The 18,466-nt window shown below is 43.8% G+C and overlaps 1 protein-coding gene across 1 annotated transcript; it reads right to left on the bottom strand.

Moving 5' to 3' along the window:
- Positions 1-1,303: 1,303 nt before the first annotated feature.
- LOC119703405 (protein mono-ADP-ribosyltransferase PARP14-like) lies at positions 1,304-17,836 on the bottom strand. The gene is made up of 19 exons (XM_038143305.1): positions 17,610-17,836; positions 17,395-17,501; positions 17,274-17,307; positions 16,245-16,319; positions 15,341-15,538; positions 14,896-15,180; positions 13,775-14,011; positions 10,608-12,865; positions 9,514-9,747; positions 9,008-9,229; positions 7,984-8,065; positions 6,922-7,071; positions 6,329-6,391; positions 5,295-5,462; positions 4,253-4,471; positions 3,566-4,153; positions 2,958-3,103; positions 2,223-2,397; positions 1,304-2,001 (listed from the first exon to the last, which is right to left on the bottom strand). Exons 1-19 carry the CDS (start codon positions 17,794-17,796, stop codon positions 1,712-1,714), a joined length of 5,718 nt encoding a protein of 1,905 aa, XP_037999233.1. The 5' UTR covers positions 17,797-17,836; the 3' UTR covers positions 1,304-1,711.
- Positions 17,837-18,466: the final 630 nt, after the last annotated feature.

Below are 18,466 nucleotides of genomic sequence, written 5' to 3'. Positions count from 1 at the left end.
CAAACACCAAAGAACATGGTTCCTTAAGGAAGTTTTTACATATTCCACATTTTGCATCATTGCTGCCAGAGGAACAAGATCAGGGTGGAACAAGTTGTGTCAGGGGAGATTTAGGTTGGATATCAGGAAAAAGTTTTTCACTCAGAGGGTGGTTGTGCACTGGAACAGTGCTTCCTGGGGAAGTGGTCATAGCACCAAGCCTGACAGCATTCCAAAAGGATTTGGACAATACTCTCAGGCACATGGTGTGACTCTGGGGGATGTCCTGTGCAGAGCCAGGAGCTGGGCTTGATGATCCTTGTGGCTCCCTTCCAGTTCAGGCTATTCAATGATTCTCAGTCCCTTTGTACACTCCCACCTCTGGCCTTTGCCTGTTAGAATAAGCCCATTTGGAAAAGCAGCATCTGTCACTCACGGCCTGCACAAAGCCCAGGATGACAGGTTTCTGCTCCAGGCTTGATGCCCTAGATACCTGTAAGGCAAGCACTGGTGAAAAAACACCTTGGTGTCCTCCGCAGCTTCCTGTGGTGCTGGGGAAGCTGAGAGCCAGCAGTACTGGCTCCTGGAGAGAATGGTCACACTGGTACCAGTGACCCACCAGCAGCAAGGAAGCACCTGGAGCCATCTCCTCTGGCTCCTGGCACGCTGATGAACCACTGGCCACAGGCATTTGTTATGGGGATTGAGTAAGTTTCTTCACTATACAAGCAAAACTTAAGACTTTTGGCCCCCATACCAATACCTTGATCTCCAGCTCTAGGCTAAATTGATTTCAACACACTTGATCTCAATAGTCAGCAATTTTCAGTGGTTAGAAAATGGAACTTTTCTAACCACAAAAAAAAGGTTTTACATAGTAAAAAGCAAAAAAAGCCCAAGGGGAGCAGTTCCACTGCTGTCACAGAAGGAGTGATGGGATGTACACATGCACAGCCTGAGGTTTATAGCTCTACTGAGATACCTGACTTGCATATTCATGTCATTTCCCACCCCTTCCCTAGAGAAGGTGTTTCTTGGCCACAGTTACCCTACAATACCCAGGGTGAAACTGTAACAGTAACCAAACTATGTAAAGAAAGCACTGCAAGATTTTTTTTTCTTAATCATACAACCAAGTAAGTCAAACCCAATATGTTCAGAGGAGGCAAGGGCTATTCAAAGTTGGGGGTGCTGCAAAGCAGCAGAGTTATTGTATTTAAAAACAAGTCATTCCATATCTGTAATGTCAAGTTCATTGAAGTTCACTGGTTAAAAACCCAATGCTAAATGTTCAAAGAGGTTTAGACAAACACAAGCTATTTAGTACAACTGGTTAGTTTATTGAAAACTGCTCTAACATAACTCGTCATGAGATTGTCACAGAGTGTAAAAAGGCATCAGAAATGCAACACTGAACAGTCCGTGGCTGCATTATCCCTTCCAATTCCCCACCAGCAATTAGGAAGGCCCTAAGGCTGTGTGGCTGATACAATACAAAGGCTCACTACATAATCTAAAAGAGGATTGCAGTACAATATTGTGCTCAAGTCATACATTCGGCTGCTCAAGTGTAACAAGCTTCACGGGGATCAGAAATTGCCAGAGATTGCTTAAATCAACTCAGAATTTAATTTGATGCAATTCATTATTCTTTTTGTTGTTGTTTTGTTACAGATGAATCCAGCCTACATAAAGGCTGAGAGACAAGCAGTAGTGGCTGCAATCAAAATACTTACTTCGTGAAAGTGATAAGGTATTCTGGGTAAGCTTGAATGTCACTAAAAATTATAAACATGGATGGCTGGCTCATGTTATCAGTTGAACTATCATACAGATCTACAGAGTTGCTAACATTTTTTTGTGCTGGGGTAATAGATCCTTTTACCCCCAGAGAATATTCTCCAACAAGGACTCGGGCCAAGTACATGTACTTCTTCCCATTCACATCTGGTTTAGAGTAGAGGTCGTTGGCAGAATAGCTGGCATGAACAGCAAAGTACGTTCCTTTTCCAAAGTTTGCAGCTGCAGTCAGAAAAGCAAAGGTTTGTGAGTTTTTCAGTAGCAGCAACTCCGTATCTGCCACCTTCAGAGCCTGTGAATCTCTAGACAACTCTGCTTTTTATTTGCATTAGGGAGATACAACAAAATAAATAATTTTGCATACAAGGTAGGACTATACATGGCATGGGAAATCCATCTTAGCCCTGTACAGGAAAACAGAGTTGTTTTGAAAGTTACATTACCGTGCATTCCAGCATAGCTCCGGTTAAATCCTTTTTTGTTAATAAGGGTTATTGACTCCTGACTTGTCCCATGAAACAGAAGCCTCTCGTTATTTGTGTTGCCATTTTTTTTATCTATTTCACACTTTTTTATTTGGTAGCTTTTCCATAAATATGGGTTCTGTACCCTTTCAATCTGTGAAGTTTGAAAGTAAGACAGAAAAAAAGAAAGAAAATGGGTAGGTTGCTGTCATTGAAAAAAAATTAGCTTATCAAACATTCAATCTGCTTCCAAGATTGCCCTCCTAGCTCCAATACACATATATAAGATGATGAAGTAAGTTAGTCAAATCCTTCCAAACTTTGGCACAGCAGATAGCAGAACCCAGCCCAACCCACGAGACAAACACTTCCTGGGAAACAATACAGGAGCTTTCCACAGGTTTCCAGGCTGCAGATGCCTGCGGGGCTTGCACAGCACACGTGGCATATGTGGGCCAGACATGTGCTCTGCTGCAGCAAAAACCATTCCGAGGAAGAGCACTCTCCCCTGGAGCTGAAGAAGTGACTGCTTAAGAGCTGCTCCAAATACCTCAACTGCAACACTAAACTGATTAAAGCTGAATAAAGTTAATGACAGCCAGAAAGACTTGTCCCAACTTTAGAAATCCCAGGGGAATTTCTTTTTCTGTTATTAGTATCCTTCATCACTTGCCATTAAGTTATTTATGCTCAGAAATGATGACTTGCTTTTACCTTTTCAATTTTGAATAACTGACAGGTCTGCAGAAACCTGACTTGCACATCTTTATACTCTCCTGAGTCTGGTTTTAGTTCCACTATTTTGAGTTGCTCATCTTCCATAGGATCCCATGATGGAGGGAGCACTGATGACTTTTGATCTGCAGAAGAAACACGATCAATTATATTCACCCAAATCCCCTGCCTAAAATTAAACACGACCTGCTACAAGTCCTTCTAGAAGTCCACACATCTTGCTTATGGATGATTCGGAAGGAAGGATCTCCTTGTATTGTAAAGGACCAGCAGTAAATGGAAGAGGATACGGCTCAAGAACAGAAGTGAGCTGAGATCTTGCCTGACAATTGCTACATTAGAACATTATTGATAGTAAGCCTGCTAAGAACATCAGAGCACATTACTCTCTTTTCAAAATATTTTAAATAGCTGCAAAATTCTTTTATTTCCCAATTCGGTTCCTTTCTACGTTCTCCAGTAAAGCACCTGCAGAAAGCTCCTAACAGGTATTTTAAATATTCTCATCATTCCCTTTTCCTTTCTCTTACTGCATGCAACCAGGTTGTGACATGGGAACATCAGTCTGTCAAGATGCTTTTCCTTACCTTCAGATTTGTCAATACGTCTAATGGATATCTGTCCTCCTAGGGCATCCACAGCAGTCTTGCCTTCCATATCCACTGTGTATATTCGCTCACCAATGACGACTTCCACAGTTTTCTGCTTTGTCCTGTAAGCATTTTCCAACTTCACATTTGTGAGACTGTTGAAGGGTACATAGGAATCCTTTTCAGTATATTCCCATTCAACTGAATTTTGTAGAAGTTTTGCCTGGGTCTCTTTAGCAGCTTTTGTCTTGCGAATCATTTTATGAACAGTTGAAGAAGCCAGGCAGACATCTTTTGCAATCCCTGTAATTTCAATAGAGGTACTCTTGAACTTAAGACGAATTTTTAATTTCTTTTGTAGGTCATCCAGTTCTTCCATCTCTTCTTCATCGAAATGAGAGATAGTCTCGTCTACAATTTCTGTATGAGACTGTTCTCTTGAAATTGCACTTCTCAGCCACTTTTCGGCTTCTTCCACGTCTTTTTTACTTTCACCACAAATCTGCACAACAGCCAGGTCATTTTTCTTTTCCCAAACCACTTTAGTTTTTGCCTTTGGGGAATGTTTCTCAGAGCTCCAGAGTGCTACATTGGAATACATAAATGTTGTCATTAATAATAAACTTTTTTACCTGGTGCTAAACAGATTGATCTATAATCTGTATTTAAGTGACATCTACTTACATTTACCCATGTGATATGCCTTGGAAACAAACGATTTGATTCGTGTTGCAGTAGACTGTTCTCTTTTCTGCATGCTTGCTTGGAACACACTCATCAGATGTGGCTGGAAGATGACAACTTTAATAGTTTTCACAGACGTAGCAGAATTCCTTTTTGCAAAGTCAGTTACAGCATCTATCATGTTGTCAGCTACCTCAGCTGGATTGCGGCGTGCCTCTCCTGAAAAAAGTCACAGATATTTTGCTCTAGAAAATGTTAATAACTGTTACAGATGATTAAAACATCTTTAAAAGAAGAACTATGAACATACCCACACAATCACCTGGATCATAAACAGGTTGAGAATAACGTCAGGCTGGCAATCAAGACAGGTTTCTATTTATCAGGAAAAGAAAGTGGGGGACCACCTCTCCAGTAAGGAAAAAATGGAAGTTTCCTTCTGTTGGCTTGGCAACCAATCAGGTTATGATGTAGATGATAGGGCTTGGGTAACTAACAGGCCAGAGGCCTGCTGCTCAGTGGCTCAGTAGTCCATTCCTTGCTCAAAATGCAAGCCTAGTTTCAATCATGCAAGAGGTTCCCACGTGCATGGGGTGCAGTTCTGGATTCTCAAGAACAAGAGAAGAGAAAGGGCCAGTCTGGCCTTTTTGACATTTGTATCAATCCTACTCGTGCAGCTGCTGGCCAGAGTTCCATCACCTACTGATTTCAGCAATGGAGAAGCAGGCCCCTGGCTACTCTATGAGGAGCTGCCCACACACCAGGCTGCAGGTTCTTCAGCAAGCGCAGACTTACCTTTGAATCCCTGTTAGCAAGGAAGTGCTGGCTTTAGAAAACTCATGCTCTTGATGTACTAGATCACTGTAAGGAGTGAAGCTTTCCACCTTTCATAAGCCTCTAATAACATTTTTAAAGACTGCATATTTCCTAATATATCTTCACCAAATAATAACCTCTCCAGATAAATCAAACTCATCACTTGAGCCCTGAGATCAGCAGCATCACATGCACTGAACCCTTTCCAGAAAAGGGAGACACAGACCTGTTCCAATTGCTGGGAAGGTGACAGAGGTGTATTGCTGCAGTTCACACTCCTGGAGCACCTGGGAAACCAAGGACCTGATATCCCTTTGGTGAACAAAATGCATTATTTTTTTGCATGGCAGGTTTCCCGCCTGGGTGATGATATAGTTCTTGTCAGTTTGCTGGGCTGAAACATAAGTAGAAGAAAAGAGTCAACAATTATCCCCAATATAGATGTGTACTAGTCCTTATTAGGAAATAAGAAATGGTGAGAAATATGCCCCAGGATAAGCTTTGTATCTCCATCCATAAAGTGAGCAACCCCTTCACTCAATTTTCTCTTCCAAGGCACAAGAACTCATTTTATTTTTGTAAAATATTTGCCTCCTTTGGCAAATAAATTTAGTGTGTGCCTTTATTTGTCAGGTTTGCTCAGTAAACTTCATGCAGATTGGCACTCTGTCTACACACACACACAAAAAAAAAAAAAAGCCATCTACCTGCAGGCCACCTAGCCCTCTTGGCCTGTGCAAGAACAGCTTGTTTACCTCAGATCTCTTCACATAGTTCTTTTCCTTTGGTTGGTCTTCCAAGCTGACCTCCACACCTGCATATTTCCCACTTCCCTTATTTTCTGGTGTTTTAAACCACATACTCATGCATCTTTACTCCTCTTTCATTGCAGTTGCTGTTCAATAGCTGTATTTGGCCTACAAATGGTTTCTCTACTAACATTTTTGCCAGCATCACCTCTTGCTCATGGCTCTGTTTGATGTTGACTCTGTTTTTATCAAGGAAATCTTTACTGGAATAAGAGGATGACAATAACAATAGATTTGGATCATTATGTATGCTTAGAAGCTGTCTCCTCCTGAAGATTTCTCTTTTCCTTCCGTCATTGGATGTTTTACAAATATCACATTAACTGATTATAAACTAGTTGCTGTAACACAGTGTGTAAAACAGATGGAACTACAGTAGTCAGTACTGAGAAAGTATTCCAAGAGATTCCCTGCCATGCATTAACACCAGGTCAGAAATGTTGTACCATACCTAGTACACCACATTCATCTTCAACTGCTTTTCCAGCACCATTCAGAATTGCTCTGGAGACACCTTAAATGAGAAGAGCAACACGGATCCACTGTTACTGCTGCTGAAGTCCCATCTGAGGCAGAACTGTATGCCTCATCACATCTAAAATATCTGAATTCTGATAACATTACAGATTATAAATTAAAAACACTGTAGCCATAATTTTAGCCTTATACACTTTTCAATTAAAATTGATGTTTTGAGTACCTAACAAGTTTCCCTAAGGTCAAAACCTCACTGACATTTGTCTCCTCCTTTAGTCTGAGAGGTGTTCTATAAAAAGATTTTTAGTCTCGCTTTCTGCAATGGAGTCTTAAACATGCCCTCCTGTAACATAGATAAACAGGTGAGTGTGACAAAGATAGATAAACAAGTGACAAAGTTCAGACACTTCCTAATTGACCTTCTGTACCGTAAGAAGCAAAACAGAAACTACACTGTGAAACAAATAAAAGGGTTAAAAGCATTGAGGAAAAATACTTGCTCCTCTTCTTTCCCAGCCCTTCCATTCACACATAACTTTTTTTCACACGTAATATCAATTAAAATACCTGTTTTGAGGTTGAAGGTTTCGTTTGTTATGTTTACAATGGCATCTCCCTGCTCCTTGGTAATATCACCTTCTGCCACCCGGAACACGACGGAGCCAAATGTCATTTCAGGCACATTGTGTGCTGAGGTTGAAGGGACAGCAGAAAAAGCTGCAGGGAAAGAAATTCAGACCCTGAGCAGAAAGGAGGGCTTGGGTACAATGCCTACAGAGACCACAGTTTGGCTACAGACTCAGCCTGTGGAAAGGACTGCCTGCCATGCTAACTGAAAATCATTCCTTCTCACAGGAGTCTGTACTCAACCTGCACTCATTCCCATCATTTCTGTCATGGCAGGATAGCAGGGAAAATGTGTTTTGCTGCACACCTGTTATGCAGACATTACTTAGTGACATTTTACCATTGCAAAACTCCAAAGCAAGAGAGCAGCAAACTTTCCAAGTCTCACTCCCTTGCTCCTGTGTCTCACAGAGTTTCCAAGCAGGTTTTCTACTTCTTGAAAAGGTGGAACTTTTTACCCATGTGTTATTTGTAAAATCATAATTAAGTTTTCGACATGTAACTCATTTTTCTAGAGGCTGCAGTTCCATTAAGATGGATAATACCAAAGACATTTCAGTTTGGTTTTGCTATTCATCTGAACACATAAGAGATTTAAGAGTATTTCAAAAAGACCACTTCAACACACATACCCATCACATCTCCCAGGACAGAGGAAGACACTGCCTTGTTCACAGTTTAATCTACTGCTGCAACAATAAAAGAAAACACACTGCTGATGCCCTTGACACCTTATAGCTTCTGCTGTTCCAATTCTGAGGGGCGCTATCCAGATACAGAATCACAGGAACACTTTTTTTCTTAGCATCTTTAACGCTATTTCAGACATAAGAGATGCTCAGCCTGAAAATACAACCTTTACAGCAGCCACTCAGCCTTTGGGAATGACATGCTCACCAAGCAAGTACCTAAATATCCATAATGAATGCATTCCCTGGAACACTTGAAAAAATTAATTTAAAAAAAATCAGTAGGCACACAGCTTATGTGAATGAACCTTACCTGTACTTTGGCTAGCATCATTTGGAGAAGGCTTCTGCCCTTTACCACCTGCAGACCTGCTTTCAAGTTCATCTGAAAATTCCTAGAGAATGAAATTACAATCAACCCCTGTAGAAGTCTTCACACAGTAGAAATAAAGGTTTGAAAGAACTAAATGCAAATTACTTCACATCACCTGCCACAATGCTGATGGCAAGTCCTGGCAGATGTTGTTCTCAGAGAGCAAGGCTGTTCAGTGTGAGCAACACACAGATCAGAAATAACTGAGTCAAAGCCCCAGTTACCATTCCACAGGGATACAGCAGCAGAAGGCATCCTTACAGTGAGTGAGTAGCTCACACTAACTCAGCTCTTACAGGGACTGCCACCCTTCTCTGTGCACAATAGCTCAGGCTTTGACACAGCAGCCTTCAAGTTTAGCCTTTCAAAACGTATTGAAAGCTCTTGCACAAAGTACAGAAGGCAACAGATGTAGAAACACTCATCTGGACACCAATTCACAGTGTGACTGCTCTCTTTCGGTGTGAAACAAGTAATTTGAGTGTGGATATAGAAAATTTATGCTAGGACACTGAAGAGAGGGGGATGGAGAATACTTATGTTTCTACTGGAGAAGTTTACCAGCACAGCAATCCTAGCACAATGATTCCTCCTAAAAAGACACCAGTGCTCCATTAAAAGCACACCTTTTTGCCAAGGGTGAAGGCACTGAAGCAGCAGTTACAGCAAACTTGTCTGACCTACAGACTGAAGAATTAGGTGAGTTCATGAGATAAAGAGTAATTACACTTTTGTACGTATTAGTCTCAGGAAACAGAAAAGGATAGGAAGGGAGCAGGACTGTACTTGATAGGTGGGGGACCATGGGAGATAGAACCAAAAAGACAACTTTCAGTATAGATGATCTAGAGACTGTCAGAAAAGCACCTTGCAGATTCTTTGAATATCATCAGATAGCCAAGTATCATGAGACAGACTCAGACACACCATAATATAATAGAGAAGGGAAACCACAGTAACTCACCTGAATATTAGCTGTGTCTTTTGTGTGCAAGAGGAAGTGAACTTCTTCAAGAGAATTCACTCTGTTTTCACGACTGAATTCAAACACTTTGTCAAACAATAATTTAGCAACAACAGATCTTGGGAATTCTAAATTCCCTGTCCCAATTGCTGGAAAAGTAATTGATTTCAAAGACAGTTCTTCAGCAATCTCCAGGCATTTTGTGATTATGTCACCCAAGACCTGTAAAGCACAATTACTTTTTCAGTTACTGGAGGTAATTTTTTCCCAGTGCGTGTAATGTAACACTTTCCCTTTCAGCTATCTCTTCATATTAAAATACAATTAATTCCATACACAAGGAATTCACAAGGAACTTATTAGTCAACAAGGGATCAGCCCACAGTTAAAAAAGAGTGAGTCAAACTCTCTCATCTTCTATGACACTGTCTCTCATTTCAGATGAAAAGTGGCATTACACACACTATAAATACTAAAAAAAATCAGGCAAATAAAGACCCTTTTACCTTTGAAGGTGTGTTTTTCTGGGACCACGCAGGTACCACAGCATGAAGCACAACACTGCAAGCCAGATTGTAACCTTTAGTTTTCAACACAGATCCTTCCTCAAGTATTCTTCCTCCACCTTCTTTGTTCAAACCTGTCTGAAGCATTGGCCCTGCCTTGCTTAGCAAAGCTTTACCAAGTGGCCCTTTTTCAAGCTGGAGATCTCTTCCAACACTGATGACAACAATGGATGTCTGAAAAACACACAAGCAAAAACTCTAGCTTGTAAACATCAAACTTAAATTTTGCATTGGATAAGCAAATACAGCCTGCCTGATGGTCTACAAGGTAAATTTTTGGGACGGCAACCAGAGAGAACAAAGTTTTGGAATAAACCAGAAATTATGCTCAATTCTAATATCATGAGCCTGCCCAAAGAAACACAAAACTGAGTTAACAATGAAATTAAATTCAGCCTAATGGGAGTGACAATTCTGCATTCCTTGTTTATTCATTCTGCCTCCCTTTGAAAAACATTTGTACAAGTTTGTTCTCAAAGAGAGGCTCACAGACCAAAATCTGAGTTCACTGAGGTAGGCAGGGCCTCCCATGCATGGCTGGTTTAGGGGGACAAGCAAACGCTGAAGATAAACAAGACTTGGGGTAATCTAAGGAGAAAGAAGTGAGAAAAGCAGTAACTTATGAATGAGGGAAATACAAAGGGCACTGAACATTGCTCCATATTTAGCTCCTCAGGAAGTGCTCCTATACACATTTTAACATATATTCTGCCCTGGCAAACTGGAGGAGCTGCATGCACAAGCTGTGGGAGGCATTCACTCCTCAGAGCTTTTGCAGAAGGGTCCTGGACGGAGCTGCTTCCAGTACTGGCAATCCCATTAAAGTATCTATCAGCCAGCTAACAGAAATTCAGTGCAGGAGGCAACCAGAAATCAATTATCAAAATCACTGGCTCTCCACAGGAAGTACATTATCAACTGCGTGTTTCATGCCAGTGTTCACCAATGACATTGGTTTCATGTTTGTTAGTTTTAAAAAAAGACACAAAAGAACCCACTTTTTATTTCAAAAGGAGATAATTTAGAACACTTACTGCAGCATCTTCAATGCTTCCTGTTTGCAGGATGATGTGAAGGCCTTCCTGAGTTGTTATGAATGGGAAGTTTTTAATACGCTTAGAAGTTCTCCTCTGCCTAGGCAGAGGAACTGAACTGACATGATGCAGTGGCCTGTAGGAAGCTGAAGACTCTGAAAACACTTCTCTAAATGCCTTGCTGAAAGCCTGAATGTTATCCTGTGCAAAACCCACAAGATGAACCTCCTTCAAGCTGATGTTCCCCCTGGACTCTTCCAAGGTCTCCTTGATGGAGGACACAATGGAATAAGTACACAGTTCCATTGGGAAGCCAAAAATCCCTCCACTTATAGCAGGCAGAGCTATGGAACGATGCTTGTGTGCTTCAGCTAGTTGTAGACATTTTTTCACTGTCTTCCTCAACAACCACATGCACTTTTGTGATTCCTTCGCGTTCCACCTGGGCCCGACAGCGTGGATGACGTTCTTGCAGGGCAGTTTCCCGGCGCGTGTCATCACTGCGTCACCAGGCTGCAAATTCCCCTGCTTCCTAACCAGCTCATCGCACTCCTCCTGCAGTGCTGGCCCAGCTGCTCTTGACAGAGCATCAGCCAGGCCACCAATGTGGTTTAACTCTTCATTAGATGCATTCACCACAACATCAACAGGATGAGTGCACAAGTCAGCTTTATAAAGCGCTATTACAGTTTCACCCAGGGTCACCTCCATACAGGGCTTGCCGCTGTTACTATGTTGTTTCAGTTCTTTCAGCTGTTCTTCTGGCTGCTCTTCCAGCAGGACTAAACACTTGAACACTTCTTTTATATGGGGAGCCAAAAGGTCTGCTTGCTCTTTTACATATGCCTTGGCTCCTGGCAAGTCAATTTCCACACGGTTAAAATGCAGGCCAGACAGAATCTGCTCAACTAAGCGGACTCCCTCCAGCACTTTTGTCTTTGGCCCACTCAAGGATATAACCTCACAGTTTCTCTGTATGCTAAAATCAACTTTCACACCCTTTTTTTGTAGGGCACCCCAATCACTGACCTTCTCTTTCTCAAAAAACTTTATGAGTGCCATCGGCTTTCCTTCAATAACCTTTTGTACCAGAGTGTTTTCATCTATAAAGTTGGAAAATTCCTCAAAGGCCTTTGCTACAGCTTCAGAAAGACCAGCAATCGTGATCTGACTCTCTGCCTGAATGACTGCTACAGCTCCATTAGAGCAGTTCTCCTTGGCTAGCATCTGCCATTCCTCCTTCTGAAGGACTGACTCATCCTCCAAAGGAATACTTTTGTGGTCCAGTTCTTTCTTTATTTCTTCCTCTGCTTTTAGGAGATCTTCAGGAGCACTCCCTTTCAGGATAATATGTCCTGCACCAAGCTCATAAAAGACATTAATTTGTTTAGATATAAATAGGCTCTGTGACAGGGTTTCATTATCAATATGCTCTAAAAACTGAAAAATGCAAGGGTGGACAGTAATTGTTTTCTTTGACATTTTGTGTACGTGATCAAGTATTTCTCCTTTTACTCTGTAAACTTCCTCAGGCACTCCCGATAGGTTAATGCTCTTCTCCAAATCATCATAAGTTATTTGCAGGTCTGGGAACTCTGTACGGAATTTTTCTTCCAGACCAGTAATCTGTAAAATTCCATATTCCCCTGGATTCACTGTCTTGACTTGCAGTTCAGTTCTTTGCTTTTCTCTTTCAATTTCTCTGGTGGCTTTTTCGATCAGAAGCTTCAGTTCTTGTTCAACCTTCTTCACAACTTCTTTTTCACCTACTAGAACATGTAAATCCTTGGAAATATTTGGGATCATCAAAACTTCATCATGGGGAAAGCTGTTCCTAATGGCTTCCCACACTTCTGTGCTCACTTGACATTGAATTGCTTCATATTTTGATATGCTCTGTGAAAATGCTGTGGAAACTTCTTTTTTCCATGCCTTGACCAATCGAGATACTGATCTCTTCCGCTCAGAAAAAATAGCTGAAGGATGCAAAGTAACTGTTGGATCTGCACAGAGGGTGTCAGGCCACACGGGCACACAATTACACTTTGACATTTCATGGTCTATTGCCCCAATTAAGCTACTATTTCCTTGCAAATAATTCCAGATATAGGGATCCAGAGGCAATGTAACTGGATCTGGTTTCTTTATCTGCGGCCCTTCCTTTCCATACAGAGCTGTTTCCAGTGAGGTGTAGTAAGGATAGACAAAGATTGGTGTTTTGTTGAGTGAATGCTTCTTTGCCAGGATATTTCTTACATCTAAAACAAACAAACAGCCCCCCAAGTTATTAATGTCAGCACTTAAGATCTTCTCTTTTGTTTTGGGGTTTTTTCATTGTTTGGGGGTTTTAAAATTGTATTTTCTATATAATAATGTTTGATATTTTTAAGAACACTTTTAGATTAATTCCCTCCACTTCCCAAATAAAAATAATTCCAGATTTTTGAAGAATTATTCATTTTAAATGCCAGAAACTAACTTGAAGAGAGACAGTCAAGCTCAACAGCATCCACCTCTGGGAGGAGGTGTGCATAATCTCTGCCCCCACTTCTCTTACATGCTGTACTTGAAGTGCCCAGCTCCATAGTTATCTGGGCTATTACTCAGCAGTTCAAGTCACACCTCCTCTGTTTTCCAAAAGATCATCTCTTTCCTTCAACTCCTCTTCAATTCTCCCCTTCACTGCAATGCCTCCAGCTTCTCCCTTGTCCTACGCTTTGCACAGTCACTCATCTTTCTGCCACTGACTGGACAACCCAGAGCACCTGCTCTCCAGCCTGCCCAAGAAAGCTGCCCAAGAAATTGTCCTGAGATGAGCCAGACTGGGCACGTTGCCATGGGCAGCTGGTGGCCAAGACGGCAGGTGAGGGGGAAGTCCCCTGTGCCCACGGGGCTGTGCACTCTCCAAGGAACTCAAACTGCAACCTGAACTCTGTAAGGATCAAGGCCTGGGTGAAATAAACTGTCTAGAAAATGAAAAAATCCTATGCCTTACGCCCAGCTGGTCCTAAACTGAAGCTTGCACTCCAGTTAGCATGAGACCCGCGGGAAAAGCACCACGTCTGCAGTTTTACAAGGGCGAAGGAGGCATTTCTCTAGAAAATCCACATTTTCGTCTTTAAATGGGAGGTTCTCAGAAAAATAAGGGTTCTGCATATGTGCATTACCTTTTTGGTCACCAAATGTAATGATAGCTGCATCTTCATCAGGCAGCAGTTGAACGTGCACCGTCTGTGCACCGCCGTACTTCTCATTTTCAAAGTAGAGGGTTATATAGTGACTGGAGGTGTTGGGTGGTATATTTTCAGCCCTAACACTTTTTGTTTGCTCAAGGCACTGTGCAGTAATGTTTTGTTTCCTTGCTCTCTGGTTTTGATTCAGCTTTTTAGCAAATTCCTCTGCATCTAGAAAGAGAAAGGAGAAGAAAAAAGAAGAGATCTAACTCGGAGCTTGTTTTTCTACCATGATGTTAGCAGACTATCACTGTGTACACTGATCAAAGTTTAGATCTGCCCACAAAGCTACCTCCTTCCACATATTCAGTATCTGTCACTTAGTATTCCCCTCATGGTTGATCACAATTGTTGACTACCATGACTGCAGCCAGAATTCGCCACTAATTTTCCTACTGACTATCACTAGGTTCTTTAGCTCCAGCAGAAAACAACATCAGGTTCATTTTTGGGCTATGGCTTTGTTCACAACTAATAAGACACAAATTAACAGTCCAAATTCTCCCTGTTTTATGATAAATACACTCTCATTTCGGCTATTTCTCCCCTGTTAGCCTCACAATAAAAGACAGTGAAATCACTTTTCTGTCTGTCAAGGAAAAACAGTTAAGTTTCTTAAAGATCCACGTATTTCCTGAAGGCTACATCAAGTATTCAGGACTGGAGCATGACCTGAGAGACAAATTTCTAAGGCAGAAAAACCTACACCTTCTCTGAAGGAGAGTTTTTGGCAAGGACAGCTTTTACCATCGTTCTGCTCTCAGACCAAGTACGTCCTTCATTGCTTGTTTCAAGTTATAGTCTGGTTGTGTCCTACCTGTAGTGTTTACTCTCCAAACCAGAGCTAGCTCTCTTTCTGACCTCCACTGGCCTCTATACCTCACAGATAAAGGTTATGGCATTAACTTCAGTAGAGTAAATCCTCCTTTAAAAGGACACAATATCAGATCAAGCCCTAAAAATATGAAAGATAATACTTCCAGCTTAATCTCACTCACAACACACATACAAACATGTAGCTAATAAAAAGAGCTTCAACTCTGACTCCTCCTTACCAGTATTTCCAGTAAAAGTAACTACAGCAGCACATAACTCAGGTATCATTTCCACACTGAAGTCACCATCCTCCTCTGACAAGCCACTGACATTCTCTACCAGCATAATTAATATGCAGTCTTTGGTTGTGTCCTTCACATTTTTCAGCACAACTGCAGTGGGAAGCAGGGATCCTTCAGAGTTCTCCACTTGGCATGACTCCTGGGAAGTCTCCACTTGCCACGGCTTCACAACCAGATCAACGTTACTCACGTGATGCTTTCTTTGCAAAACTTCTTGGGCATCTAGTCCCACAGAAAAACAGAGGTGTCACAGCAGAGTAGCATGTTCAACAGTAGCAAAAATATGCCATTTCTGCTTGGAGCAATGCCCACAGAGAGATCCTGCACCAGCAAAGGCCTATTTTTAAAAGGGAGCTTAAGCAGTGTAACACCCATAACATACCATGCGCATACTTAAAGGTGATGATCACTTGGTCATCCTTTTTGACATAGGACTCAATGGTCCCCCCACCAGACTTCCTTTTATTTTCAAAGTACATTTCCAAAATCTCATCTTCTATTTCCTCCCCAAAGGCAGTGGTTACTACTACAGCAGAATTCCTAGAAGTTGCTTTCGCTGCTTCCAATTTCTCACATGATTCTGAAATAAAAGATCACACCCTAATGACTTAGGAAAAAGTAAAGGAAAAAAAAACAAGCTTCTCACCTTCCAAGCTTTCGTGCCACTTTTTGTTCAGATCACACTCAGGGTCAGGGAAAAGAACAGGGTAAGGATCCCAAACAAGTTAAGCAGATCATGAGTGGGAGTTGCTGTATCAACACGTAGGAAGGAAATGCTTCAGTTCATCACCAGGCAAAGACAGCAGAAGTAAAAGATACAAAAGCTTCTTCACAAACATGCAAAGAGGGGAACCAGTGCTCCTCATTCACAGCTCAAACATTGCTGTGGGTCACCTGGGTTTTATACTTGCTGGCTGCCACGGCTGCTCAGGTGTACCTGGGGTACACAGCTCCCAATGCCCCAGCACAGGGCTGCCCCAGCAGGGCTGGCAGCAGCTGGGATGCTCTGGGTAGGGACAGCCTTAGCCAGAACAAAGGCCAGCATTCACTGCTGTCCCCAAAGGAAGTGACCTGTCTGAGGCAGACAGTGAAGTGGGGGCTCTAAAGGGACTCACAGAAAGGGAAAAAATACATTTATTTATTTAAGCCTGGGATCACAATTCCTACACTACATTAGACAAACAACACAAGCCACAAGGGTGACCAGGGCACTGCTGCAGAAAAAGATCCAGAAAACCAAAGGAGCAAGAATACAATGGACACCACCAGGTAAGTGACACACTTACCTGCCTTCTCCTGCTGAGTACACACAGGAGTTTCCTTATTCTGGCAGATGGGAAGAGACACCTGGGGTTCATTAACTAGAGATAAATGACAACAGTTTCTCAGTTGCTGGGTACTTCAAGAAGAAAACGGACACATTAATGTACACCCAGGAGCTAACACAGCTTGAATTAAGTTTCATTTGACACTGTCAGAGTCAGACTTCCACAGATTCCTCTTTATAAACCAAATGTTGAATTGGTTACAGAAAGACTCTGAGCTCAAGAAGCCTCGGGCATAATGTCAGCACACAGTCATGCTGCACGAACCACCATGAGCAGGTCCTGCCACACACTACAGCACTCTCCTCACACAAAAAGCTGCACTGAACGTAAGAAGTGCTGAGGACATCAGCCCTTGGGAGGGAAGTGCCTTTGAAAACTGAGACCTCTGGAAGAGCCTCTGTCAGGATGTGTTTGACCCAGCATGACCACTCAACTTCCTAGTTTAGAACAAGAGGAAACAGAGCTACATTAGAAAACGAAGGACAATGGTTAGACTGACCAAACTGCTTTTGCAGCCTGTGCCCTCAGCCCTCACCTGCGCAATCACCTGCACAAGCAGGTACTTTGAAAGCAAAGCTCAGCGAGCTGTGTGTATATTAGCCCTGTGTATATGGATTACTTCTGTGTGTACTGATAGTCACACATTGATTAGCTATGTATTGGCCGTGTGTGTATTGATTAGTGTGTGTGTGTATTAGCCAGACGCGTATTGAGTAGCTGTGTGTGTACTGATCGTGCAGTGTACGTGTATCAGCCAGGTCTGCCCGGTGCCTGGGATGTGGCTCGAGGACTGCAATTCCATCGTGTTTGGGATTCGGGAAGAGAAGGGGAGCGCTGGGAAGAAGAATCAAAGCGCTACAGCGCCGTTCGGCCGGCCCGGCCAAGCAGCGGCTGCGCTGCTTCCCCGTGCCCGCTCCTCCGCAGGGCTCGCCGGGCCAGTGCCTCGCCAGCCCCGGAGCCCCCCGCCGCTCCTGCCGCAGCCCCTACCTGGCGCCGGGGTCTCGCCGGCCGGTCCCGCGCCCTGCAGGGGAACGAGAGGAGAGCGGTCACCCGCGGCGCCACCCCCGCCCGCCCGAACCCGCGCCCGCCTCAGCCGCGCCCGCCTCACCTGCGCGGGGTCGCCGTCCGCGGGCAGCGCGGTGACCTGCAGCGACAGCCGCTTTCCGGACCCCAGCACGAGCTCGTGGGCCGGCCGGCCCAGCACCCGCTCCCTCACTGCCAACAGAGCAGGCACCGGTCAGGGGGATGCGGCCGCCCCCCGCCCGTCTGGCCGCGGGCATCGCCATCAGCACATCCCCACCCCGCCCCGGCCCGGCCGCTCACCCTCGGGGCGGGCGAAGCAGACGAGGATGTGCCCGGCCCCGGCCCGCAGCTCGCACTCGCCGCCGCCCGAGCGCTTCTGGCTCTGGAAGTAGCAGAGCAGCTTCTTCCTGAGCGCGGCTGGCGGCTCGGCGGGGCCCCAGTCCCCTCGCACCAGTAGCGGGAAGGAGCACGGCCGCTGCCCCTCCATGGCTGCCCCAAGGCTCCTCTCCCGCCGCTTTCAGTTTCGATTCCCCGCGGAACCCGAGATGCCTGGGGCTCCGCCCGGCCTGTTCCCGGCGCTGGGCGGAGCCCCAGCCACCGCCGGGCTCATCGGGACGGCCGCGGGGCGCGGGCCGCCTCCTCACGGGGCAGGACGGGCTCTCACCGCCCTCGGAGCCCCTTGAGCCTCCGCAGAGCCGTACAGGAACGAGTGTCACAGTGTTTTCAGCCTCTGAACTTACACTGCTCAGCTAACATTCGCTCTCCCTGCCTTACCCTTCCGAATGAAGTCACGATTAAGTAAAGCAAAGTAAAATTACCACTTTCATCATCCTTTGCCAGAGATGCTTCCACAACCGTGGAAGGTTGCAATGGGTGTTTACTTCAGACCAACTTTTCAGCGAGCTGAGAAGTTTTCAACCGAGTGCTCAGGACTTTCTCTTGCAAAAGTTTGTTTTCAGCTATTTCGTGCTGTGTATTTTACCCTTGTGGCCAAATATGGGACACTAAAATAGCAGATAAATGAAGTTTTCCCCTCTAATTTCACTGAACGTTCATTTAAGAAATGGATAAATAAATGTCATTAAAAATTATAAGCATCCAGCTAAGCCTAGGTATCATCAGATACTCTGCTGAGTGACCCATGGGGATGCCTTTTT

This window comes from Motacilla alba, chromosome 7 (assembly GCF_015832195.1).
Source record: "Motacilla alba alba isolate MOTALB_02 chromosome 7, Motacilla_alba_V1.0_pri, whole genome shotgun sequence".
NCBI classification, from domain to species: domain Eukaryota; kingdom Metazoa; phylum Chordata; class Aves; order Passeriformes; family Motacillidae; genus Motacilla; species Motacilla alba.
This window is presented reverse-complemented; position numbering and strand designations above follow the sequence as displayed.

What these genes read in the sequence shown, in the direction of transcription:
- LOC119703405 (XM_038143305.1), bottom strand. Translation starts at nt 17,796, where the DNA reads ATGGAGGGGCAGCGGCCGTGCTCCTTCCCGCTACTGGTGCGAGGGGAC. An exon ending in CTTCCCAGCAATTGGAACAG is followed by an intron (nt 4,472 to 5,294) that starts GTCTGTGTCTCC and finishes GACTTTTTTCAG; the next exon opens with GAGAGGCACGCCGCAATCCA. An exon ending in GAGCTATGCTGGAATGCACG is followed by an intron (nt 2,002 to 2,222) that starts GTAATGTAACTT and finishes TTCTGACTGCAG; the next exon opens with CTGCAAACTTTGGAAAAGGA.